At 50.0% G+C, this 21623-nt stretch overlaps 1 protein-coding gene across 1 annotated transcript; it reads left to right on the forward strand.

Moving 5' to 3' along the window:
* The first annotated feature begins 1258 nt into the window (after positions 1 to 1258).
* LOC128309438 (protein hedgehog) lies at positions 1259 to 21345 on the forward strand. Its single transcript, XM_053045827.1, has 3 exons — positions 1259 to 1864; positions 15717 to 15978; positions 20693 to 21345. The coding sequence occupies exons 1-3, from the start codon at positions 1259 to 1261 to the stop codon at positions 21343 to 21345; spliced, it is 1521 nt and encodes a 506-aa protein (XP_052901787.1).
* The last annotated feature ends 278 nt before the right edge of the window (positions 21346 to 21623 follow it).

Genomic DNA, 21623 nt, shown 5'->3' on the forward strand with positions numbered 1-21623 from the left:
AGAGGGCAATTAAAGCTTTCCCTTCGTTGCTCCGTTTCGTTGAGGTTCGTTTGACGTTTTGTACTTTCGCTCACCGCACTTATCGAGCAGTTTCCATTGGTTTACCCGGCGCTCATGCTATCTCACTCCCCCGCCAAACAAGCTTTCCTGCCGGTGCGTGTGTACGCGTGTAGAGGATAACGATGTCGGTACGGAAGGGATGAGACTTTTCTTTGCCACCCTCCACTAGTCTCACCAAGGGTGGATGGTGAGATGGTGCGCTGCGAAGATCATCTCGCTCTCGTTGAGGGTGCTGCTCTCTCGCTCGGTTATCTCGCACCGCTCCTGCTCTCCCGTGCCGAGCGATGGTGGCGATTCCGTCCCGGATCGAAGGTGAGGCCAAGCTTCGAAAATTTTCAACCGCCAGTCTACTACCGCCAGTTCTAATTTAGTGCTAGTCGAATTACCATCGTTTTTCTACCGGCGTACCGTGTGCGCGGTATCGCTGCTGCTCGACAGGGAGGTTTGAAAACGTGGCAAGCTCGAACGTGGAACGAACCAAGCGGCTGCTTACAATTGCAGAGATCGTCAATTCGTTTTCTTAGTGGATTTGCAACAAGCAACAAGCGAGCAAATATATATTTTTTTAAGAAAATAAAAACGTTCGTGTATTTTAAGCGGTGAATTTTCCGATTCCGTGAAAACTGTTCTCTGTTCGCGGGTGTGATCGTGCTGCGGAATAAATCGTGTTTGGTTTTGGCCGTATGCGCGGGCCATCCGAAGTCACTTACGACCGGGCCTATCGTGAAGTTACAATTGTTGTCCCATTTCCCGGGGCTTGTGCATCCGCCGGTGATAGAATCTCAGTAAACGCGGGCCAACGAAGCAGCTTCCAATGCCACACCGGTAAGCCAGGAAGATCCGCTGATGCACGGGCATCGAGTGTTATAAAAGCAGCAATTTGCATCACCCCGACGCAGTGTGAAGGAGTGCGCGATAAGAGGGAAATCATTCTTACCACAACCCAATGCCCGGTACAGGGTGTGTCACCGGAGTCACTAGTGCCGTTGGTTAAAGGTGTGTATCAGTCACCCTGAATAGGTGTCTCACGCAGCCAATCTCCGCGTGTGAGCGCAGTGCGAGTGCGTGCGAAGAAATACAAGGTGCAGTGTGTACTGTGTGCGAGATTGGCGTGGTTGCGCAAAAAAAAAGAAAGGTTAAGTGGCGTGGCTTTAACGTTCCGTGTGCCGGCTGCCCGTCGGCCAACGCGAATAGGCGAATGCACCGTAAGAGTGCGGCAAGGTCTTCGTCCGCCCGGGCGTGCAATCTGTGCAGTGACAACCGTATGGGCAGCTGGAGACAAGTGCCGGTCGTCGTCAGCGTGCCGGCGACGCCCGATCCAGTGCCGGAAATGCAATCAACAGGCCCGCTCTGTCCGCTGCCCGGACATCCGTACGATGTGGAGACGGCCGGCAGTGTGCCGGGGGTGGTGTCTGCCGGTTACGCAGGGTATGTGCGACCGTGCCGTGGCGCAGTGAGCGAGTGTGGTGCGATCGGTGCGGTACGGTGTAGCACAAGCGTCACACCGCCGCGAAACAGGACAATGGTGTGGATAATGGTGGTACTGTTGACGCTCGTCCAGCTGACGGCCGGCTGTGGGCCGGGCCGCGGGATCGGGGGTCCACGCCGGACCCGCAAGTTGACACCGTTGGTGTTTAAGCAGCACGTGCCGAACCTGAGCGAAAATACGCTCACCGCGTCCGGCATGCAGGAGGGCCCGATCTCGCGCAACGACAGCAAATTCCGGAGTCTCGAGACAAACTACAACAAGGACATCATCTTCAAGGACGAGGAAGGTACCGGGGCGGACCGTGTTATGACGCAGGTGAGTGGACGGGGAATTCCAGCAGGACACGGGAAGGTCGCACGCGTACCTCCAGCTCATTACCCGATCCTTCAGGCGTTCAGGGACGAGCAGATATCATAAAAATATACCATCTCGCCATAAACTTCCGTATTTATCGTTTTACGGCGAGAGGTTCCCGCGGGGTCAAAAATGGACAGTGTCGACGGGTGGTGAATGATGGATGACACCCAAGGCCGAATGTCCTTCTCGATATTCCTTCCACACTAACGCTGCACCGTACAAAGGCGGGCAAAGCAAAACACACGAGGGGAATAAAAAAATATGCAACACGACGATTGCAACGTGCGTTATCGGTTAAATCGAATGTAAACGCAACGGTGGTTTGATAAAAGGTACATGGTACATGGTCGACCTCAATACTTTACATTCACCACACAGCCTTGACGCCCTCCTGATCCTCGGTACAACCCCTATCCGCATTCCAGCATTTGTGCCTGCACCAACGAAAATAAAAGTCACAGCTAAAAACCGGGCGACAGCACCGACTAATCGGTATGCAATGTCGGGGAATTACCTTTATCGGTGTGAGTTCCCTTGTTTCTTTTTTTTAAACTGTACCAGGCCCTAATCTTATCGGGCAACGGGGGAGCAGCTGGTAGCGCTTCATATCGGCCGGATTAAGTGAACCTTCCCCCCCCCCCCCCCCCCCCCCCCCCCCCCCCCCCGATCAATCGTCAAACCAAACGTCGATTACGTCGATTTGCGATATGTGTCACCTGTATCCCGTCCTGAGCGAGTCTCTAAATTTATGACCTCCGGGGAGGAGGCCCGTGCGATAACAGTGCGCGCGTCAAACTAATCATCACCACTGGATGGGTTTGTAGTGATTTGAAGAATGGGATGGACCCGGATGTATTAGCGATTTGTTCTATTTTGGGGGGTTCGATACTGCAGTCGTCTGATGATGTTTATTTTTTCCATCTGCATTACAAAGCAGTTTTGCATTATCGGATATTTATTTATTAAAAATTTCGAAGAGTTGGATGATGTTTTAACAATTGTTGAAATTCGTCGTCTAGACGCAACGAATGTATCATTCATCAACTACGATATAATTGTAATAGAATTCCAAAAAGGAAACAAACTAGCAGAAATAACTGATCGCGTAGTTTTAGCTTGCAACAAATCCGAGAGCAACATTTGATCGTGCATCTGGTTTATTTCATTTATTGATTGTGCTGTTTAGCACATTTTCTAAGCGCTTTGTCTATTTCCAGACGCGTAGTAGGCTCTGATTTAAAAAAAAAATCGCATCCGTCGTACGATGGGCACCCTCATTTTTTGCTGTCTCAATGTAGACTTCTGATGTCTCATCGATTCCAGGCGCAAATTCCATCCGCCGGTCCCACGATCGCTCGGGAATCTGGATCTTCTCAACGGCGACAATCGCGCACGATTGTTTATACTTCCCCTTGCCCGGCCACACTTTGCCCGTGGGGTGCGGCCGTTGTGTTGCGAATCGGGCCCAGCATCCGCTCCCACCAACCGCTGTCATAATGCGCATCGTTCGCAAGTAATGTAAATAAATTATTAAAATTCAATTAAAGTGGTCCACAAGGGTCGTCGCCGTTTGCCGTGCGGTACATTAGGCTAAAGCGTCATTGTGCTGCTTTTTTTTTGTTTTTGTTTTGCTTTTCGGTACACTGTTTTCGCTTCCCCATATACCGATTCGATCGGTACGGTTCGCATGCGGCACAAACATTGGAACAGTACCCGGCCAAGCGATATCGAAAATCACACCTTGCATTTGCGGCACGAAGATCGTCATCTATCCCCGTCGCAGCCGTTTTCACACACCACAGAATGTCGGGCGCGTTTGTGCTTCGGCTCGTGCTCTTAAGCTGGTTAAACAAACGCGTTCCACCTTCCATTTCCTGCGAAAGGAAATTCCAGCCATAATCGATCGATTGCCGCGGGTTTTGAATACACCCGGGAGGGAGGGGGAGGAGATATTGTGCTTTTTTTTTCTTTTTGGGGTCGCCTTTGTTTTCACACCCGCAAAAACAAAATAGATTTCACGCACCGAGCGTAAACACATACGCGAGGCGAAAGCACAACTGTTGGAAACTGTTTAATCATACTGAACCAAAATTAAATAGCTGCTTCTTCAGTATTTTGGTGTTTACCGTTTTTTAGTTGAATCTCCAGTACGCCACGGGTCCCATTCTTTGCTCAGGGTGGCCCCCGTAAGAGGGCGAGGGAAAGAGAGAAGGAGGTAAAGAAAAGCTTTTAAGGCACACGCATGCGATATGCGCTGGAAGTTGTAGTGTGTGCCGAAGGAAAACAAAAACCTTCCGTACCACGGCCGACTTACGCTCAGACTGGCACACGTAGAAGCAAAGGATTGCGGTCGTAGCGAGCAACTGCGAGTTCAGCGGCAGAAACGGAAAACCCCATAGAATGGGACAGTGAAATTACCATAAACGTACGATCGGATCGGCACTTCGGAAGGACCGGGGCTAGACGCTTACCCTTTCCCTTGGTTGGTCTTCACCGTGGCGCATTCTAATGGAGAAAGGGAGCACGCCGTCACAATGGCCGGCGTTACGTTTTCAAGTCACCCGCCCAAAAGGGGTAATGTACCCTTGGGTGGGGGAAGGGAAAAACACTTGTAGCGAATGTTGTTAACAAGCGATTGTCAAACATGAACGGGGTTGGACACTGTTGATGAGCGGTTCCAAGGGGTGGCATGTGTGTGTGTGTGTGTGTGTGAAAGGGTAAGTGTATCTCGTTACCAATTTGTTGATCCACTGAACGGACACAGTATTTGACATGAGTAATTACAAAACAAAAGTCCACCCCACGGTCGCCCCACCGAAAAGGGTGAAACAAAGCAAGAAACGGAATGCCCGCAATTGTAAGCAAACGATCAACAGATTGTGTGCGATACTGCAGGGGCTCTCGGGTGGACAAAAAACCGAGGACTTTGTAGGACCCGCGGGGGGGGAGATAGGGGGAGGTAAGGGAGAGACCCGGTGGTATTGGGAGATAAATCTGGTTCAGAACGTAAATATTTAACTGTCGCTTTTGACAGCTGTACGATGATGGCCAATATTTGTACACCGTGTACTAATAAACTTACCCCCATTCACTCCCCCTCCCCTCTCACCCACCCCTTCCCTTAATCTCACCCTCTTTCTTTCTCTTCTTGCTTGTTGGTATAATTGAATTAAAAAAGGGTTCTTAAAGCGAAGAAGCGAAATAACGATCGATCACACCACTATCGCTTAAGGATGAACGCGGCCCCGCGGTGTTACTTTGTTTCAGCCAGGGCCAGTGTGTGTGTTATTTATTTCACAGATTCATTTTTGTTTGATATTTTCCCGAACCGGGTGTGGATAGGAGGAACGGGGTTTTTCTTCACTTCATACTGCCTTTGTCGCACGCGAGTAGTCGATAGTTTTGACACTTGTTCGTTAGAGCGGCCTGGGCCGGGACGATTCGTTACGGCAGTGCCGACAGAAGACGATCGGGTGCCGTGTAGTCGTGACCCGGTTTTGCGGTGTCTTTGCGATTTATTAGCGCTATTAGAATCGGAACGCCGCGATGAATCCCAGATCTGTTTTCGGGGGACGGCGACGGCTTGCAGGACGTATCGGTCCGATCCCGAGGCAGGCGGGTGTGATTCTGCGTCGTACCAGCTTGATGTATTGACGTTAGCACACAGCGACAAAGGAAAGATTTATGCGCGGTCCCATCTTTCTATGCGCATCGCGCGGTGTGCTGTAAATCATCGCTCGATACCGCTTTCAGGATCTCGGATTAGACATCAATCGTATTCCGCCTGATTTTCTCCCCGTCCCCCCCTCCTCTCACATCCTAATCACGATGGCCACCCATGGGGACTTTTGGCAATTGTTTGACCTGGTTTTAATGTGCCATCATCATTAGCATCCGAACGGCTCGGGTAAGCACCGATAGCGAAGAGCGAGCAAAATTGCACCGTACGACGTGGGCCAGGTGGAAAAATAGAGCAGCCCGGTAAATGCCGCAAGGTTTATGATCGATTTACGACCGGCTCGGGGTTTTCAAACAGCTACGAGTTACGGTGAGGAAATAACAATAAGGTGGGGTAGCGGGGGAGATTGGGTGGTGCCACCCCACTGTTCCAAGATGCTTTTCCGCTCGATTGTTTGTACCGGACAGCGGCCTATCGGTATTTCGACCCATGGCCCAAACGTCCAACTTCCAATCAATTATGGAATTTATATGACACACACACACACACACACACTCCCCCAATACTCCCGGTTGGCCACAATTTCGCCACCGGTGTGTAGCACCAACAAGCCACGGAACGACGGATGGAAGCGATTTTGGTCGATGGAGTTTGAATGTTTATGGCGGCGAATTGCGCACCACCACCGCATGTGTGTTTGCATTTGGCGATCGGGCCTGCTGTAAAGCAATCAGCGCAGGGAATTAGTTAAAACGGTTGTAAAGTCGGAGCTTTTTTTTGTGTGTGTGCGGTGTATATGCTGGCAAGAGAAGGTAAGTAAATCAGGTACCCGGGTTGCCTTCCGAAGCAGTATAACAGATTGCCCCCGGAATGGCTCCCTATTCTCGGCATCATATCAAACGCATACACACACGCACGCACAGAGACACATTGGGGCCGCATTTACAAGGCGCTAATTAGCGATCGAGTGCGATCCGAGAGCTAAACATCAGCAACAGAAACAGGCGGCGGTTTTCGATTGCGAGCAGCGCCAAACAAAGAAACTTTGTTCGAACTTGATTTTCGGCCACACCACGCCACCCTTGTGATACCCTCTTCCACTTCTCTCCCTCCTTCTCCTTTTGCCATACAAGATCAGTTGCATCTCATCTCAAGCCAAAGATAGTTTGCTTCAGCATTTGACGGCGTTTTTTTTGGTGGGCCCGCTAAAGACTACAAACACCGCTAAACGATAATGAGGGCACAATAAAATACACACAGCAGTGCAGCAGAGAAAAGCTCGGGCAAACCACAACACGGTAAAGGAGAAAACAAACGTTCCATAAAACGATAAACGCAACCGTGGCGGAGGTTTTGTTCGCTGCCCGGCCAGTAAAAGGTTTTCCCGGTTTATGGTGGCGTTGAATATTATAGTCGGGCCGGTCGGTTAAAGCAACACGATTAAAAGTCAATCAATTGTTTATAATTGTGGAGCGGTGTGTGTAAGAATTAGTTCTTTTGTTTCCCTTCCTTCGTGTTCCCACAGGTGGCATTCGATCGCGCGCCGGGTTTCGGCAAATGGTTTAAGCGCACTGCCAAAGCAAGTGCCCTTTTTCAGACGCTTCCAGTTTTTACTTTTCCCCAAGGCCAATACACTGTGCAATGTGACGATGAAAAAAACTACTCCACAAAGCGTAGAATGTACACAAATGTGCGGTAAATAGTGTAACTGGCATTTGGACAATGGGGTGGGCGATGGGTTTATTTTTAGCAACTAAAACAATGGGCCCGGCAACAATTTGCAAAGCACGGGAAAGCAATTTGCTTGAGCATGTTGAGCGTGTCTCGTACCTCTCCAGCTTCGTACGGGGAGGCGATCGTTTACCCACCCGTACTGCCAACTCATCGTAGACGCTCCACGCAACACAAAACGTTCGGCAATCTCATCCTCACCGTGCGCCAAAAGCGCAAAGCAACGCGAAAGAGACGGAAAATGGACGAAAATGGCGCACATAGAACAACGTCGATGGTAGACCAACCGGCTGATGCGTATCAGTTGTGAGCAATCGCCACGGTTTAGCACGATGGAACATCGAAAATGCCATGTTCGCGCGCGCGCGCCTTGGAAAACCCTGCCCCAAAAAGGGTAACTCGATCGTGCCAATTGTGGGGGGTGAGGGGTACAGGAAAGAAGCAGGTAAAGGGACGTCGGTGTGCGTGCCGGACATGGTGTGGGAATGGACCACAGTCGAACCGATCGTGAACCCCGGTGAAGAAGATGAACGATCGACTCGGAACGATTAACGTCGCTGGAGTATGCAGGGTTCGTCGCCTATTGTCGGGATCGTGCAGGAAGATGATCGTTTAGCGAAGGGAGACGAGCGTCCGGGGTTCCGTGCGAAATGGTGCGAAACAAAGCCACCACGCTGGTTACACCAAACTGGTTGCAAAGCACACAGCCGGCAACAAACCGATCGTTCGTATCGATATCGACCAGCATAAGTTATGATCCACGTTGTGGAACCAGCGTGGAATTACCACGATTTGGGATGTTCGTACTGTTACACTGTTTTGTTCCTGTGAAGAAGTATTGGAGCTCTTTCATTCCTGCACAAAATTGCCCATTTCGTCATGGATGAGTTTGGAATGGCAAAGTAACAAAAAAATAAACGAAAAACACATCATTTTGTTTGATGTATGTTGTATTTTTGTTTTGTTTTGTTTTACCCTGCAAATCCGTTAGAGACGATGAGAGGAAAAAAACGAACGAACACCAAAATCGTCCGTTATCCACCACCATGGTTAAATCACCACTCAATTAGCATAAGCAGCATAGCGAATCGTGTCGGTTTCCTCCGATCCTCCGGTACGATCGGCGCAAGTTTTGCGCGTTCATGCTTCCTTTTGCGCGCGAGAAGCAAAAATCCCCCCGCGCAAAACATTTATTGAAGTGACATTAAGCGCACGTAATGTCGTGTGCAGCGCATGTGACACATGTTAGTACAGGGTGGTGGAACATCACGCCACGCCACGCCACATCCCGGGTTCGTCGTTTGCCGCTCGGTGAAGTTTATTACCTGCGGTTGCGAATTAAAAGCAACGGGAATTTACAAGCAGCTCGTTCCCGCCCGGTCTACTGCGGTAGTGCACATTAACGGGATCTGGTGCTCCTCCCCTCCCCACCTCCCTCCTTCTGGTCGGTGGACATAATCGGCAGCCTGAAAAACGGATAATCGTTCGCGCCGTTTTGGCCAGTAGCGTCCACAAACCGAGCCCAATGTGCGCCACACAGTCATTTGCTTCGTTGTCTCATAAATAAGGCTTAAATTGGCCCCAGGGTTGCCCCTGGGAGGGTTGTGGCACAACAACCTGTGCCGTGCCACTTGTGCCAAACACCTCTGACCGATACGAACGAACGGACGGGGTGGAGTGTTGATGGAGTGTGCCGCTTGTCTGGGACGTGTTTCATCTTCGCACCGACCGTTTGGCCACCGTTTCGGGAGGACACCGTGGAGGTTAAATGCAGCAGCTTTAAGCCGCGCAAAGGCAAAAATTGTACACTACATTGTGGGCATATTGTTGATGGTAAATGAAATATTTATACTGCTGTTGTGACAGAAAGCTTGACACATCGGCGGCAAACGGACGCAACAACCAAAAACCTCCACAAAAACCCGGCTCACCCGAAATCCCGACCCAAATCTCGTCCCTGTCCGTTCGTTAACCTTGCCTGGCTTGTTGTTTGCCTTCACGAAAGGATTTATTACAATCAAAGTTCATTTCGCCGGAAAAGGTTTACCGGTTCCGTGCAGGCGTACACCACATGCACGGCAAAGCCAAAAAAACCGCAGGAATTTGTCGCATTCCGCGCCGACCTGTCGAACCGGGCTCACAATTTGGTTGTTGTTTTTCCTCCCCTTCTGCTTCTGAGGAAGATAGCCAGCCACTAAGCCAAAAAATTTGGTTTCGGTGTGGTGTGTCCGCTGAGGTCGCGAGAAGGCGGAAAATCGGCATCGATCCGGTATCGATATCGATCCTCGCTCGGTGAGGTCAAATATCCTATTACATCCTCCGGATACTGATCCACTCGAACACACACTCTCCTTCGGTCTTTCTCTCTCCTTCTCTTCCTGTTGGTTCGATTCTATTCGCTGCCACAAACTTCGCATACTCTCATCTTCATACACGCCACTTGTAAGGATGCCGAGGAAGCTACTAACCTGCCTCAAAGGAGAGTGAATAAAACAAAAAAGGAACAACCGAGTTCAGATCGCCCACAATACGGGAGGTCCTGACGGGAACGGGTACCACCGATCAATCCACCGATCATCAGTCTCATCAGCAGCATCATCCGGTTGCCGTGCTGTAATTGAAATTCGATCCCACCGGCAACCCCACACGACTATTTCCTCCCTCCCGGTGGTTCGGTTCTTCCTGCGCGATTGTAATCTTTCGATACACCCGTTAGCAGAAGGTCAGATGATTAACTCCGATTCGGGGTACCGTACACCGTAAGGAGGGGAAAAAACAACCTCCCCGTACGGTTCACAAATTGCGTATACCGCGCATTATATAAGATTACATTTTAATCATGCATTTTCCATCTTGCCACTTGTCTGGTCTGCCTCGTGGTGTTTTTTTTTTCACCAATCGGTGGCCAAGATAATGTCAACCGGGCAAAAGGGAAAAAAAGCGAAAACACACCATTCGCACCATTAATCAACATGCGTACAAATGGTACCGGAGGACTCAAGTACGGGGTACGACGGTCGGGTCTGTTTGCTCCTTTCCCTGCCGTGTTCGTGTGACATCGTTTAACCTTCTTGCGATCGGTATCGCACATGGTGCAATAATATATGCCGCACCGCTCACCCGAAGCAGGTTGCACCAGAGACCAACAGAAGTAAAAGGCTCGTGGCGGTTTTGAATAACCCTAACGAGGGACCTCTGAGGTTCCCTAAAGCCCAACGACACGATGTACCATTTAATGCACACACCGAAGACACACGCGTACTTGCGTGCGGAAGATACAACCAGCAGAACCATATACACCCTTTTCCACCGCCACTCCGTTCAACCCGTTCTGGCTGAACTTGAAATGACAAACTAAGTGAGCAATATTAATGCGATGTAATTTAATACTTATCTCTTTTTAATTCTTCGCCTTTTCGTCCCCTCTTTTTTGCTCCCTTTCCCGCCTGGCCCGACGTGCTCGCGGCATTTATGTCCACTGCCTAAAGGATGCCTTTAATGAAAAGAATGGGACACACAAAACCCACCCCGAGGGCCACGCATCTCGATGCGGATGAGGCAAGCTTCGTGTGGTTCCGCCGGTACCAACGGAGGGAGGGCTGACAAATGGGGCCGGCCTTTGGGAAGCAACCGGAGCGCGTCCATTTATCATCGTGCCGAGTTGGATCGCAACCAACCACGCATCCAGCCGTAGCGCGCCGTGTCATTTAAGTCGTCGGAATTTGTCGCACGTCGCTTTTGCGCTGACGCTTAAACGGTTTTGATTGCGTCGGGGTGGACGGGGGCAGCTACCTCAGCAGCAGCAGGATACAATACATACCGGCCAGACGGCATGGACGGGGTACGCTCGACCATTTACGGTGGCCGGTTAGATCGTGCCGGTGCGATTAAACGCAAACGCGGGCGAAGAGAGAATTCGGAGCTGACGAAATATTTTGACATGAAGTGTGACACACTCTGGCGTCGGAGTCGGAGTGGAGTATAAATCGGAGCATTAGACAGGTCGGTCGAGCGGGTTCAAACTCGAGCAGGCTTATCGTGGCCGTAGCGCACCAAATAAGCTGCCGATTAGTCGGATTGGTTTGTAGTTTGTTGATGCTGCTGTTGAGTGGGTTTAAAGTGCGGAAAGGGAGTTTTGAAAAGGAGTGGGTTCGTTTTCCCACCCGTCCGGCTGGAATGCTTTCAGAGCGCGCTCGTAGCGCGAAGTAAATCATGTGCTCACGTCGTTTGCCTACGCAGCGAAGTGGGAAGCTACCGTTTGTGAGGCCGGCCTTGTTGACAAACAAACCAACACGGTAACAAAAGCCTCTTTCACGCACACCGCCCAGAGCGCCACCCGTTCCAGGACACGATGGGCGAACGGTTAGAATGGGAGCTTTCCTTTCGGGGCGGGAAACTACGCGAGCATCTCGCTGGCGCTAATTGACATCGCAAATGGGTTGCGCATTGGGCCCGGGCCACACGGTGGTCGGTGGTGGATGGGGGGGGGGGGGGGGGTTTTGTGGGAAAGACTCCACAAACATAATTAGGCGAGTGAAGAACATTATCGCCACTTCAGGTAGCTTGTTTGGCCGCACCCTGGGAGAGGCTTTTCCAAGCACGCCGCAAACAAACGCGGCGCGCTACGCGGCGAAGGGAAAAATTAACAAACGAGTGTAAATTTCCTTTTTCCCATTAGCGCACGGTTTCGGTGCTGTCCTGTGAAAGGAAACGGGTTACAAAGCGTACTTTAGCAAATGTTTACACTCGCCTCCTGGGAACCATATTGACCGTGTGGCTGTGGGAAATACAGCTGGAATGGGCTTCCGTGTTTGTGTTTGTGTGTTTTGTTGTAATCTTTTGATAATTTTAAAATCTCCAATCTCAAGGGAAATGGTGTGCCACACTCAATGGCGATCATTTTTCAAAAGTTGTTGCAAATTTCCCTTCACCCACTGGGCAGGGCGTAGTAAATTTGCCGAAAATGAATTGCAAACATGAAAACTAACCAGGAACAGAAACGATCAGCAACCACAGAATCAACAATAAAAATAAACGTAAAACCCATTTCCCGGAACTCCCGCAGCTCGGTGGTCAAGGTTAGGGTAAAACCGTTTCGCAACAGACATGCCAGCGGACGGCAAAAGCTGTCAAAGTCAGTCAACTGCAGTTAATCGATATTGCCGGTCAGAATTTGTCCACATCGGATCCAACAAACAAACACACGTACAAGCACACCAAAGCAACGATCCGTCACGGGCCTACCCGGTGTGATGTTGAAGGCCCTTCGGGAGCAAAACAGCAAGACCGAAAAAGGGCAAACGGTGTCCCTTCGGTGTCCTTCGGTGCTTGCGCGTTGTAGGGAATGGGACGAAACACATCCAAATATTTAGACGCCGTGGCAAATTGGTCACCCAGCCAAAAAGCTGGTCAGGGACGGATCAGTCGATTTGGGAATCGATTCGTCTCCGGTAGCGCTTAAAACAAACATCCAGCCCACAGCGAGCCGAACGAACCAGGCCAGGAGGAAATGGGTGGGAAAAGAATATTGGGAAAATTGTAAAAGAAACAAAAAAAGTACGGAAAACCAAAACCCATTCTCCTTGGCCAGGCCGTGGCCAATGCGCTCCTCGGGATATTCCGAGAAACCGAGGCCGATCCCGGGAACCGGCCAAACGAAGCGAAACGAAGCCAAGCCGGTAAAGGAAACCGTGTGCATGCGGGTTCAGGGGGCAAGATGAAGCAAGCGTTTGGATCCGCAGTATGCAGCCGAAAAACGGCATCCAATTACGGTGTGCGTTTGGTCTTTTTTTTCCCTTTGGTTTCGCGGTTGGAATGCGCAAGATCTCGGCACTGGCCGGGAGGAGGTCCGTCGTCTGACAGGCATGACACCATTTAGCCAGCCTAATATGACATCTGTGACGAAAAGTTTTAGATACGATTAAGGGCGGCAATGGCAAACAAACCCCATGCGCAGACGATCGGTAAGAGCGCTTGTGATGATGATCAGCCAAAGAATGGATAAGGAAGGAAAATAAGGAAAATAAAGCAGCAGCAGCACCAATGCAAGGTGAGGGCCCGGAACGGTTTGTCTGCCTGATCGGCGTAAATACACACAAACATAAATTTTAATTTAGCGTTCCAAAACAACCTTTTCTTGCCTCTTTTTTATTCGTTCGCAATGGAAAGATGGAGCTGGATTCCGATTGGATGGCACGATCGTTCTAGGTTGTAGCCGACCAGCGGACGTTTTGGCTAATCTTTTCCACAGTGAAAGCAAAACGGCTTACCTTTTGAAGGAAGAAATTCCACTTTCGTTCACGCAAAATGGCGGCACTGGAATTGCGTACGTTAATGCGATTAATCAAGAAGGTTAGCGTTTCGACGGGGGAGTTTAATCGTCTTTTAGAATGAATCAGGCCGTGCGGAGTAACAGAGTTCCCAATCGGTTCTGGGAAGCAAATGATTCACCGATGAGTATGCGGCTCAAACCAGGGAAAATACCTTCACTCCGGTAGAAGGAAACACACAAGCGACGAACCCCGAAAAAGCACCATACGGAGCAATTCTACATTTTTTTCTCTCTAAAATGGAACTCCGGGACGAGTCATCGGTGCTTCAGCGGGGTTTTTTTTGTACTCCGATCCGTCTAGCATCTGTTGCCAAGCCAAGGTGGCCGAAACACGCGTTTGAGCTTTGCCCTAGCGGGTGACTAACGGTGGATTCACCTGTCCCTATTCCACGTTCGGTTCGCACGGCAGGCAAACCGGCAGGCACCATTCTTTCGAGCACCGAAATGCGTTCAGACCAGGCGCGTCTCGAGCGAAACTTCCACCGTGAGTACGATCGGTTTTGTTGGTTTATATATCTATATATATATATATATATATATATGTATATATATTTTTAACGAACAGCTTTAAGCCACGCCTTTCAGCGCCCCGGGTACGCCGGTGGAGCCATCTTGAATACGCAGCTGAAAAAAAATTCCGCGTTGAAAAAAGCGCTCCGTAGAGATGCTTCTTTTTCGCTGCTCGTAAAAGGAAGTGGCCCACAGTGGTTTCGATGTTATCTGTGCTTAAAATTTGCTAAAATGCTCCTACAACCGCACTCATAGATAAATCGAAATCAAACCTTGAAGTTGTTGCTGTGCATAAAACACTTTTCAATTTCCTATTTCACCAAACCGAACAGCCCTGCCGCCATTTTTCTTCTGCGTTGCTAACTTTGTCTCAAGATCACTGGTGCGTTTTACTTTCCAACACCGTTGCAAAAGAAGCTCCCATTTCGCGGACGGCCTTTAAACGGTTTCATTTACCATTATCGTTGCCTGATGGAAGTTGAAACAATTTCATTTCGCCTTTCACCACAACGGGCCCCTCATTTTACCCGTCCAGGTCCGCGGTGGACCGCTAACCTTTACTATGTAACGAAAACACACCGCCAGCTGCCTGCAACTGCAACTGGTTTTGCGGAGGTGAAATCGATCTTCACCCGTGATGGAAGTCCAAAGTAATCATCATCATCCGCATCACCTTCATCATCACCACCACCACGATCATGCGCGTGTGGCTGTGTTGTGTGCGTTGTAAGCCCGCCGTGGTAAAGGTGAAGAAAATTACATACCACCAGCATACCACGGCTGACGATCAGTTTCGATGCTGGAAGATTAATTTTTATTTTTATCACTACACGCACCTCATTAATCAGCTTCGGGTGCGTCGCAGTCTCGGGCGCTCGAAAGGTAAATGCAAATGAGAGACATTTGTTGGTGGTGTTGTTTTTTTTTTCGATGGCCACTGCACATTCGCTCCTCCTTTCGCCTCTCCGCTGTGGATCACTTTCCACACGCGTTACGCACGTACAGGAAAAGCGCACGGTAAACGGGTTCGATGGCTATGATGGGTTGCGATAAAAAAGCAGTGAGATAACTAGCTTTCTGTGTGTATTGGTATGGTCCTCCTCTTCTGGGGGGGGGGGGGGGGGGGGGGGGGATCGAAATCTCCACCCCAACTGACCAAAAGGGGCAGATGAGGTTGGTGTGCCTAGCGGGGGTCTGATATCAATTTGTGTCGAAGCTAGTCATTAGTCTTCTGCTTCTAGTCGCACCCCGTTATCATGGCGGTGTATTGTCCGTATTCCACCCTCCAGCCCAAGCCGCGCTAGAGCAACTTTCGCCACGCTCCTTTTGTTGTTTTGCTTGTTAGCTATTAGCAGGATGTGTGCAGTTGCACATGCGGTATACCCGGGTGAAGCCGCAGTTGTTTATGGGTATTGGCTTGTTGACAAATAATTAGCATCATTACGGGGATAATTTAATTAACGTATCACCACCATACTAACGTGTTACTTTACTCTCTTTCTTTCCCTTCCTCCCTTTTTCTCTCTCTCTCTTTCCCTACCTCCGTTCTTCATCGCTAGCGCTGCAAGGAAAAGCTCAACATACTGGCCGTCTCGGTGATGAACCAGTGGCCCGGTCTACGGCTGATGGTGACCGAGGGCTGGGACGAGGATCACATGCACGCGCCCGAATCCCTGCACTACGAAGGTCGCGCCGTCGACATCATGACGTCGGACAAGGATCGGTCGAAGATCGGCATGCTGGCACGGCTTGCCGTCGAGGCTGGGTTTGACTGGGTGTTCTACGAGAGCCGCAGTCACATCCACTGTTCTGTTAAATCAGGTGAGTTTCACGATTCTTATCCCAGCGCTCTTCGCCGGATCCGTCCTTCACGGGCGCAGAGGATCAACCTTCAACCACGGTTCGGTACGATCAGTTTCATCCACCAGAAGGCGAAGAGGGAAAAAATAAAACCAAGCTAGATCAGAAATTAAATCGGATGTTTTGTATCTTTGAAACCCGATCGGAAGCCTCTCTCGCTCTACCTGACGGTGCCCCTCATTCAAGTGGTATCATCTTTCGGGGTTTTTTTTTTCTTCGGAGGGGGTATAAAGCCTTGTCCTTTCGGGGCCGATTCGAACGCTAACCGTTGCGGGATTACATTCCCGAATTTCCCGCGCGCAAGCTGTCAGAGTCGAAAGTTTTTACACGCGCTTCACGCAAAAAAAAAAATCCCCCGCCTCATCCAATGGCACTGGCAGCAATGGGAATGAGAAGAAGAAACACACCACACACACACACACACACGCGCGCATACAGGCGAACATCATCCGGACTGCTGCTCATTTGCTCGCGGCCATACAATCACCATTGGCGAAGCAGAAAGGAGAAATTCCGAGGCCCGGTAATTGAGTTTACGCCGAAAGCGTCAGCTTTCGCAGCAACTTCGACAGCTCGCCGTGTAACCTGTAGTTTGCGCACGCACTCCTTTGCGCTAGCGCCCGAATTTCCTTGCCAAACTCCCGAACGGCACGGCAAGAGATGGTGCCTTTTTATGCATGGCCGTCCCTGGTTTGCTTCTGGGCCGCATCACACTCGGATGTCTTTTTTTTTTTTTTGATGAATGCAAATCGGTGTCCCGTTTACGCCCCGTGTTCGAACGACGGGATCCCGAACCAAAAAAAAATGCCCCTCCCCGGAGCCGGAGGTACAGGAAAGGGGAAGAAGGGATGGCGAAAAATGGAAATATGTGTGCACATCCAGAAGAAGACGGTAACGGTGGGAAGATGGCTAACGAGCAGCTTGTTAATTCTCGTTCATCTTTCGGCCTCGATTCGCGGCCATTTCCTTTCGGTGATCATATCAGCATCTTGTTACAGCCGTGCTTCTAGCGAGGTGTTCTCCTTCGCTTTGGCTCACCCCCTGTCTCCCGGGGGTGGAGCGGGCTGGTTGAGCCGATCGTAAGTATCGATCGTTACATTCGTGACCTTCTAGCCGTGTGGTGTTGCTGCCTAAAAACTGCAGCCCGTAAGCTAAAGAACGCCTTTTTCTTTAGGCTTTTGTTGTGTAATTTATCTTTAACACTCTGGGCGGGTTTTAATTAACGAGCCCTTTTACACACAAAATAACCCAAAATGCGTACACTGGCTGTAAAATCGATAACAAGTGAAAGCAAACCATGCGAAAGGTTTTTGTGCGTTTTTTTTCTTTCTAGTTTTACTTGCCCATCTTTAGAAAACGGTTAAGCGCATGTAAATGTTTGTTTCCCCCTTTTTTTTTGTGCTGGCATGCTTTTGCAGCGATCCGGAAAAGCCACCCGAACCGTTTCGTTTCGAGTGCTGCAAAGTGAACAGAGAACGAAGCAAGCTTTACCTGTCAAAGCCAACTTGCTCGAGTGGCCCAAAGTCAGTGCCTCCTCGGATCAGCAAACCCTCGGTTAACCCTACGCAGGATAATCGCCAACCCTAGCGGCTAATCAAGCGGCATGCCGGTTCCTGCATTGATTCCTGTTTGTTACCCGTCCGTGGTTCGTCGAGCCAGGGGATGGAAAAATTAATTTTCTAATGATATTATCCTGGCTTTGCCGGCAAAAAGCCGACCGGCAGCCGAAGGTTTGGAAGGTTCGGAACAATGCTTTACAGCAGGATTATTTGCTTAGCACTCACGCGCAAGTTTCCTGAGCCATTGCATGTGCTTTCGTTGCTTCGTTGTGTGTTTGCTTTCCATCCTGTTGCGGACTGCTGTTGTTGGTTCGGGATTTGTTCAGGTGTTTCCGATCGCAAAGCCTTCCGAGGACGTTGGTACTTGTCGGATTGGGAAGAAATGGCAAATATTATTGTTGCACTTACGGGTTATATGTTCGTAGCCGTATTTGACTGTATTAATGTTTCTTGGAAACAGTTGAAACCTGCACACTCATGATGAAAGGTTTTGCATGCAGTTAATGACATCGATATTTTGTGGCTTTTTATCTAACTTTATTTGAAAGTCTTTCCCCTTTTGAGCTACTCTTACTATTCGCTTTTGCGAAACTATTTATATTAAGTGTTTTAAATACAATACAAAAATTCTAAATGCAATTGTATAAAAATATTACACACAAATTGGCCACAAAATTGTTGCAGACAAATGATTTCTGTTAAACCACATTCGATAATGCTTCTTCATTCAAACGTAAACGCACTCACCACAATACCTGCTGCACGGCGAACGAAAGACTTCAATGCGTCGTAATCGAACAAGCGGGAAACCTCTTAAATACCTGTGGCTACCGCTAGAGTTTCCCTTATCGGGTGCCCTTTGTGCGTGCTCGTGTATCCGTTTCTACCGCCGGCTACGTGTGTTGTATCACATTCATATCGAGCAGCGAGTCCACGTTCCGGCAAAGCGCAGGAAAAACGAAACGTTGCGGGTACGGGTCGGCATCGGTATCGTGTGACAGCCGTCACCAATCGTCCAACCGGTACGCGTCCCGCCACGTTTGTTTATGGTTAAGCGCTGTCGGAGTTTACAATTTCCATGCGATCCGAGCCGTCTGTCAGTTTGGTTCTTTATGCCATCATTTATCTGTTTTTAATAACGAGATAATGGTTGCGACACACAGCAACAGCAACAACAAGAATCAAAGTAAAAAAAAAGAACACAAACAAACATACAAGCTACATACGATTAGCCTGGCGATCGTCAGCGATCCTTCACCGTTTATCACCGCGTAAGACGATCGTCCCATTTGGGAAGGAGCCTTTCGGGAACGCTCCGGCACCATGAGAACCCTCTCGATCAAATGTCGGCCTATCGCTTTCCCCTCAAACAAATCCTCTTCCCCTCCTTTCACCTCCTCCATCCTGCCAACAGAAGAAAAACATTAAACGGTGGAGCAACAAATCCGAACGAGCACTGCACCGGCCCAATGTAAATAAACACTCGAACCGTGACAGTTCACACGCGACGGCTTTCGCTGGTGCCGTCCAGTGGTTTTCCTTTTACACAGAACTGTGGATCGGAACTGTAACTGGACCGAAACAGTGTATGGTGCTGGGCAGTGTCGCGAATTGCGCTCTCACGGTATCGAAATCAAATTAATTTCGACCAACCGCACGGCGGAGGGACGCGTGCAAGCGGAAAGATTTATTTCTACCAGCCCAAAACCGATCGATCCGTTTGGCCGGGGCAGTGCGATGAAATTGATGAGGCCTGCCAGCGTGACAAGCGAAGGAACTCGGTGGATCTCATCAATCAAGGTCCCGCATACACCGCCCGATCTGGCGGTTTGACAAATGAGACTTTTTCAAGCGCAAAATTGATGTGATCTCGAGGCGCGTTCCGGAGGCTATCATCCATCCATCGCGATCGGTTGGTGATATTTCGCTGTCGTTGTTGGTGTTTAGTGGATGTGCCATCAATGCAATTACGGATGATTAAAACCCCAACGCGCATTTACGAAACAATTGGGCGCTAAGTGTCTGCCTTTAATCGTGCACCTGATGGAAGAGGTTGAAGAGCTTTTCGATGTTTTGGGCAATGCAAGATGAGAATGTCTCTTATAAACATCTTTTCACTTGAACTATTCTGCCCCAAATGCAAACCCCGCTGACAGCCTTGGGTTCTACAATGTTACGTCTTTCGCTGCCAACAACCGAGCAAATATAATGGACAAACGGTTTCGCCAAAAATCCCATGCGAATATAAACATTCAGTCCACCAATTTCCCGCACGCTCGAAGGATTTTTGATGTTGCTCGACACAGAAAAAGGAACATAACGAGAACGGGAAGATCCAAACGCAAGAGAACCGAACCGCGCGGGCCACAAAACTAACTGGGCTGTATACGCTTCCTAAGCACGATCATATTTTTTTCTTTTTTAAGTTTCGGAAGATGTACAGCGGCTGGATGCGATTCTTCGCCGCCATTGATCGGCGTGTTCCGTTTACGGCTTCGGTTGATTCGGTCTTAAAACCCACCACAACAATGGCCGCAAAAAGGGTCCCCGGGTTTTGGGATCGGTTCGGTCGTGGCGTGACAGGCGGGTAACGTACCGGGAGCGGTGTGCGCGGTCTGGGAACCGTTTTAATTTCCCGACCCGTTCCATCCTCTTTCACCTTCCACACTTACCGCTCGACCGAATGGATGCGGCAAAGGGCCGCGTTTCAATGTGCGAAAGCAAGATGAAAGGCAATTCCATGGTCGAATGGTCGAGCGGTTTTTAGTTGGTCCAGAATGAGCGATTCTCTTTTGCTTTTTGGTATTTTTTTTTCTGGGTGTAATAAATCAATAGATAGTAAATATGTTAACCACAGCATGGCGCCGCCGTGGTACGGCAAATGTGCGTGCGTTTGTGTGTATGTGCACGCGAGGATGTTTAAGATTTTTTGTTGTTCGGCTTCTCGTGTTTCTCCTACTCGAAATGCACCAACAAGATCCATTTTCGGAACGTTTGTGTTCTTTCCCACCCGTCACGAGCTTCGTATTCTTTCGATGCCTCCTTTCTCAACAACAAAAAAAGCATTAATTTGTATCCGTTTTACTAACCAGATACCATTTTGTGTTCGCTTTCAGATTCCTCCCAGTCGAGCCATACGAGCGGTTGCTTTACGGGCGATAGCACCGTCCTGACGGAGACCGGCAGCCATCGGAAGCTGAGCGAGCTGCGCATCGGTGAGCGTGTGCAGGCGGTCGACGCAACCGGCCAACCCGTCTTCAGCGAGGTGCTCATGTTCATGGACCGGGACACGCACCAGCGGCGCGAGTTTGTCACGATCGAGGCGGACGGTGGCGCGCTGCTGAAGGTAACGCCTGCCCATCTGGTGATGGTGTGGCGCCGGGCACGGTCCGAGACGCGGTACGTCTTTGCCGATCGGGTGCGCGAGGGCGACCACATACTGGTGCACGTGGACGGTGCGCTCGAGCCGCGGCTGGTGCGCCGAATATCGGCCACCCTCGCGGAGGGCGTGTATGCGCCCCTCACGAGCGAGGGCACGATCGTGGTCGATTCGATAGCGGCGTCCTGCTATGCGCTCATCGAGAGCCAAACGATCGCGCACCTTAGCTTTCTGCCGTACCGGTTCGCGGAGAAAGTGTGGGCCCTGTTCGAGCGGAGTAGCACCAGCGATCGGCTTAGCTTGCCGCGCCACGAGGGCATCCACTGGTACGCCAAATCGCTGTACACCGTCAAAGACTATCTGATCCCGTCGAACTGGCTGTACCACTGAGCCCGCACCCGTGCGGGTTCCAAACCGGGAAAATCTCTGTAAAAAGTGTACATTAGCATCCGACCAGCACCAGCAGCTCCCTAGCCGTCGGGACGGGACAAACAATCTAAATTATTTATGCTTCAAACAACTCGACCCAAAACGACCCCAATATGGCTCTATTCAACTGTACAGCACACACACACACACATATACGCAGGAAGATTCCAACCCGCCAGTAACCGGGGGGGATTCGGAACCGATCCTTCGAGAGTAGGCTATAAGCGCCACCTGCCAAG

The sequence above is a fragment of the Anopheles moucheti genome, chromosome 2 (genome assembly GCF_943734755.1).
Source record: "Anopheles moucheti chromosome 2, idAnoMoucSN_F20_07, whole genome shotgun sequence".
NCBI classification, from domain to species: domain Eukaryota; kingdom Metazoa; phylum Arthropoda; class Insecta; order Diptera; family Culicidae; genus Anopheles; species Anopheles moucheti.